At 56.4% G+C, this 6,000-nt stretch overlaps 1 protein-coding gene across 1 annotated transcript in view; it reads left to right on the top strand.

The window, feature by feature from the left end:
* The first annotated feature begins 685 nt into the window (after window positions 1-685).
* LOC141474578 (protein CEPU-1) overlaps window positions 686-6,000 on the top strand; it is a 387,134-nt gene continuing 381,819 nt past the window's right edge. The window contains exon 1 of the mRNA XM_074162529.1: window positions 686-761. Within this exon, the coding sequence (XP_074018630.1) occupies window positions 686-761 (76 nt within the window). The remainder of the gene's footprint in view (window positions 762-6,000) is intronic.

The following is a 6,000-nucleotide window of genomic DNA, read 5'->3' as shown; positions in this document are numbered from 1 at the left end:
GGGGCGAGGGGGGGCTGGTGTCACCCCATAGAGTGTCACCCCCGAGGGGGGCGGGTGTCACCCTGGGGATTGGGGGGGATGTCACCCCGGGAAGGTGGTGGTGGTGGGGGGGGGGATGTCACCCCACTTCCCCTGCGGGGAAGGGCAACGCGGGGCCGGGGGCGGCGGGGGACACCCACCCCCCCCTCCCTTGGTGGGGATGCCGTTGCGGGGGAGGGGGGGGGGGGGGGGGTGCGGATGCCGGCGGAGGGGGGTGCGGATGGCGGCGGGGGAGGGGGGGGGGGGGGGATCCCCGCAGCCAATGAGCGCTGCGCGGGGGAGGGCGCGCTGCCTGCGCGGCCGGCGGCGGGTTGCAGGCGGGCGGCGTGTGCGGGGCCGGAGCGGCGGGCACGGCAGCGCCTGTCCCTCGAACCTCACAGCCCCTTCCGACCCCCCTTTCCCCCCTTCCCTTTTTTTTTTTTTTTTTTTTTTCCCCCCTTCTCCCTTTTTGGCTTTTTTTCCCTCCCCCACCCTGCGGTGTTTTTTTTTCAATTATTATTTATATTTTTTTATTTATTTTTTTTTTTCTCCTGCGCTTTTGCTCCGGGAAACGCTGGATTTTAAACCTCTCCCCGCCAGGCAGTGAGTGGGGAAGGAAGGAAGGAAGGAAAAAAGGAAGGCGGGGGGGGGGGGGGGGTGTCAAAACATGGCCCAGGCGAAAATGCACCACCCCGTCTCTTGGGTGATCTTCGCCGGGATGGCCGCTCTCCTCCTCTCCCAAGGTAGGGCCGGGCCGGGGGGATGCTGCGGGGGGGGGATGCTGCGGGGGGGGGGGGGGGATATGCAGCCGAAGCGTGCGTGGGGGGTGCTCGGCCCCACGGCAGCACCTTAAGGGGGGTGGTGTGTGTGTGTGTGTGTTGGGGGGGAGGGGGGGGGGGGAAATGATGACCCCCCCCAAAGCGGGGCCAGAGCTGGGAGAGGGTCCCCTAAGCCGCTGTTAAGTTGCGGGGGGTGCGGGTGGGGGTACGGGGGTACGGCATCTCCGAATTGATGCTTCCTCCCCCCCCGGTGCACCGGGTTGGGGAGGGGGGGGCGAGGGCGGGGAGGGGGGGGAACTTCGCATCCCATGTGCTGGCGGGGTGGGGTTTTTTTTTGGGGGGGGGGTGGGGGGGGGGTGGGAACCGGTGCCGAACGACTCTGCCGTCTCAACTTAGTTCCCGCAGGAGCAATGCATCCAACAGGCTGGGGATGGGGGGGGGGGGGGGAAAGGGGGTCAGCCTCCTCCCCCCCCCCCCCTCCCTTCTCTTTGCAACACGGGACCCGCCTGCAAGGTCGTCCCAAAAACTCGGTGCGGGGGGGGGAGTTGGGAAGGTCCTTCTCCAGCCTGTCCCGGGCGAGCAGGGCTGCCCCCCCCCGGGGGTGATGATTCGTGGGGGGGGTGTGTGTGTGTGTGTGTACTGTGCAAGGAAAAAAAAAAAATAAATTAAAAAAAGGAGCAAAAAGGAAGGGGAAAGGGGAGAAGGGATGGAGGGGGGGGGAAGAGGAGGAGGAAGGAGCCAGCCCCATCTGGCCGGGAGCACCGAGCCTGTCAGCTTTCGTTAGTCTCCTCGCAGCCATCTGGAGGGGCTGTGGGAGCGGGGTTACCTCCCTGGGAGGGGAGGGAGAAAGGGGGGGGGGGGGGGCCGCATCCTGCACCGGGCCGTCTGCGGAGCTGGGGATGCGGCGGACCCGGCTGGGAAGAAAGGGGGGGATGCGCCCGTGGGGCTGCATTGCACCGCGCCCGGGATGCGCCCAGCCCCATGGCGGATGGTACCCACCGCTTGGCCGGGGGGGGGATGCAGGCACTCTCTCGGGGCGATGGATGCACCCCCGGGGGATGGATACACCCCCTTTCTGTGCAGGGAAAGGGAGAGCAAGGCAGCAGCTGGAGGCAGCAACCCTTTGCGGTCCCCACCGAGGGTTGGGGACAGGGTTCGGGTACCCACATCAGCCCTCCCTGGTGTCCCCCCCCCATTCCCCTTCAGCCGTGGGGCTCTGCAGTAGGACTCCGGTGGGGTGTGAAACCTTTGCTTGCGTGGGGCAGGGGGCTTCCCGAGGCGGGCTGGGGGCCGGTGCCTGCCGGTGGAGCCGGGGGGGAGATGCCCAGCCACCATCTCCGCTAAAACTTCTCTTTCCTGGGCAGCCTGGGCCCGCTTTTTTTTGCGGAGAGCCACCCCTGCCATATCGACCGGCGCGGGCTGCTTAACATGCACATCACACGCCAAGGCATTTCTCCTCTTCGCCTTCTTCCTTCTCTCCCTCCTCGAGCTCTCGCCCTCTCCCAGCCGCGCTGCTTCCCGCTCCGCGCTGCTTCCCGCTCTGTGCTGCTCGGGATGCCAGCATCCCTGCACCCCCGGCTCCCCAAGGGCTATCCTTGGGATGGGAGCCCCTGGCCCCCTTTGGTCCCACCTCGGTGGGGTGCTGGAGGGCTCCCCAGGAGAGGGGGGGGCAAAGCTGCCTTCCCCTCCTCATTTCTCCTGCATAGAAATTGTGCTTCCTTTTTATTTTTTATTTTTTTCCCAATTTTTTATTTATTTTTATTAATTTGGCTCCTGACTTGGCTTCCTTGCAGTCTTATCCCTTGCCTCTGATCATCTCTCGCGCTTCCTCTCCCATCAAAGCTTACACATCAGAAAGTAGTTGGGGGGTGGGGTGTATTATTTATTTAATTAATTTTTATTCTCCTCGGTGGCAGAGCGGTGGGGAGGAATGCGTCGCCTCCCCAGGCAAAAAAATCCCCCGAGTCCCCTGACAATTTGGAGGGGCAGAAGTCCCCGAGTCACGGGTGGGGTGGGGGGATGCAGGGAGATGTGCTGCACCCTGGTCCAGGGTGGGGGGGGACACCCAGGGCAGAGCCAGGGGGTGCCGGGCAAAGTATTGCCCGGGGGAACAAAAAGTTTGGACCCTTTTTTGGGCTGAGGTGTGCTGGATACGACGAGTTGGTGGTGGGAAGGAGTCCCCCGCCCACCACCACCCCGGAAGGTTTTCTTGCATAATTGTATTTAAAAGAGTTATTAAAAAATTTAAAAAGCACCCAGCAAAAATAATTTTGCTTTTTAACAAAAACTTTCTAAGGGACGGTTTGGGAAATCGGGGGGGGGGTGGTGGTTATTCATCCCCAAGGTAATACAGAGGTGTGGGTGCTTCCAAATATCAGCAGTACGGAGCTGCTGCTTCAGGAATTCGTCTGATATTCAGAGTATTTTAGTTGAATTTCTAACTTTTTCCCTCTCGCTCGGCCCGCAGAAGCGGAGCTGGCTTGTGTTTGAAAACGTGGAAAATTATTGCCATGCAGGAAAAGCGTGGGGGTTTTTTTGCACAAATCTACTGCAAATAGCTGGCGAGATCTGTGCTGCCCTCTGCGGCGGTTTATCAATACTCCGGGTCATTTACCTATTTACAGCCAAACGAACAATAAGAGAAGTGGTTTGTGAGTGTGCTCGAGAGTGAAGTGGAGCCTGAAGTGGGATAACTCCCAAGTGCTTGACCATCTGCATTTGTGCAAACATCCAGAGGTCCTCCAACTCTTGCAGCTTCAATGTTGGATGGTTTTTTTGGTTGGGTTTTTTTTGGGGGGTTTTTTTTTGGGAAAAAAAAAAATGAAACGGGAGCTGTTGAGTGTCGTGTCCGTGAGGAAGGAGCCCTCTGAGATGTCCAGCGTGGTTTTGTGCCCGGTGATGGGGACGGTCTTTTTTCAGTGGTGCCCAGGGACAGGACACAAGGAAATGGGCACAAACTTGAACGTAAGAAGTTCCACCTAAACATGAGGAGGAACTTCTTTGCTGTTAGGGTGGCAGAGCCCTAGAAGAGGCTGCCCAGAGAGGTGGTGGAGTCTCCTTCTCTGGAGACATTCAAACCCCTCCTGGACACGTTCCTGTGCAACCTGCTCTGGCAGGGGGTTGGACTGGATGATCTCCAGAGGTCCCTTCCAACCCCATATCATTCTGTGATTCTGTCTCCCCATCCTCGCTGGGGTGGTGACCGGTTTGTGGATTGCTCCGTTGAGCTGGAGGAACATCTCAAGCCTTACCATCATGTTCTTGTGCAACCTGCTGTGAGTGGACCTGCTTTGGCAGGGGGGTTGGACTTGGATGATCTCCAGAGGTCCCTTCCAACCCCATGTGATTCTCTGGTTCTGATTCTGTGATGCTCAACAAGGGAGATGTTGAGTTGACTATGGAATGTTTGATACTTGGGAACAAGGATGGGGAATCTCATGTCGCATCTCCAATGGGGATGAGATGCAGGTGCCCATCGCATCAACACGTGGGAAGGGTAGAGCCGGCCAAGGGTCCAGCCATGTCTTGACTGGGGGGAAGGAATTGGGAAGGAAGAGGACACGGAGGGCTGGGATAACCCCAGGCGGTGGGAAGTAAGTGGCTATTTTGGCAACGCAGCTCTCCTTGGTTTTGCCCTATTTTTTTCTGCGTGATTTTTAAATAGCGCCGATTAATATCTAGAGCCAACTAATATCTAAGGACCCATCAGCAGCGCTTTTCTCTTCCCGCTTTCCCTGTTTGGAAGCAGAGAGATTGTCCCAGGTGTTCCCGGTGTCCCTGACTCGCACCCACCTGGGTTGGTTTGTTTGTTTTTTTTTTTTTTTTTTTGAGGAAGAGGAGGGTTTGTGCAAAAATCCCACCCCGGCAGGTGGGGGAGAGGAAGAGAGAAGAAACCTCTTCACTCAACCATGCGTAAAAGGATTAACCAGGCTAAAAGGTCATAGAAGATTTAGCCGGGCCTTTAGCATCAGTAAGCCAAGAATTATGGGAATTTGATTTACAAATTAGCATAAAGACCTTATTCTAATAAGCATACAAGCCGAAATAGGTATGTAAAATAAGAGCGTATGTCAACATCACACGCGGAGCGTTCCTCATCCAAAGGAATTACTCGCTCCGTCGATGTGGCCGGGTTGTAGATAACTCCCAAAGCGAATGAAAAAGCCATGAAAAGGCTGGATTTGCCCCCCCAAAAAACCCCCATCTCCGTGGAGGAGGAGCATGGGGCTGTTTCCCCTCGGGAAGGGTAGGATTCGGGCAGACTTTTTCTTGCCGGAGGCAGGAGTGGGGGGGGGAACCTCCCGGCAGTTTGCGCAAGAAGGTAATTGCGCTAATGAATGTGTGTTAAGAAAAATTACGTGTATCGACATCTTTCTGTGAACACCCGGATTTATTGTTCCCCGGGGAAAATATTAGCCGTGGCTTCGCGGTGGTTAATAGTTACCGTGCAGGTCAATAAAACGTGATATTCACCCCAACAGCAGAAAATAGCTATTTAATAGGTAATAACAGTAATAATCAATACCTACATGATTAGATAACCCAGTTATATGTAGTACATAAAAGGAGGGGAATGCGCCGCGGTTACTCGATGGCCTGATTTGGAGCGTTGCTGAAAAATCTGTCATTCCTGTTGATTTTAAGCGAAGCTGTAAGCAGGTATCCGGCACCTCTGGAAATCAGGCCACCGCATGGGATTAATTGGCACATTTTTTTAAGACTCAGCAGAGTAAACAGGAACCCGAGGAGACCTTTGCCACTGGAAAGCTGCTTTGGAAAGCAGCCCGCATTGCGCAAAAATGTGGGATGGTACCTAAAATGCTGGGTTGGGGCTTGGGATCTGGGTTTGGTGGGTGACTTTGGCTGTGGAGCGTTGCACGTGGGGGTTTTCCATTCGCTGGGGCATCACTGCTTCCCTGGGAACGTCCCTCTACTCATCTGGTCATGCTGTGGTGGGCTGAACATAGCAAGGAGTCAACTTGGTGGTTGCTCTGCGTTGTGTATATGGAGATATCTCCATCAAAAGAGTCATCACTCGTAGTGAGATGGTGAGGTTTTCCACGCGTGGGGTATCGCTGCGTCCCTGGGAACATCCCTCCACTCCTCTGGTCATGCCATGGTGGGCTGAACATAGCGAGGAGTCAACTTGTGGTTGCTCAACGTTGTGTATATGGAGATATCTCCATCAAGAGAGTCATCACTC

The sequence above is a fragment of the Numenius arquata genome, chromosome 22, assembly GCF_964106895.1.
Source record: "Numenius arquata chromosome 22, bNumArq3.hap1.1, whole genome shotgun sequence".
NCBI classification, from domain to species: domain Eukaryota; kingdom Metazoa; phylum Chordata; class Aves; order Charadriiformes; family Scolopacidae; genus Numenius; species Numenius arquata.
Note: the sequence above shows the minus strand (reverse complement) of the source record. Positions and strands in the feature narration are given on the sequence as shown.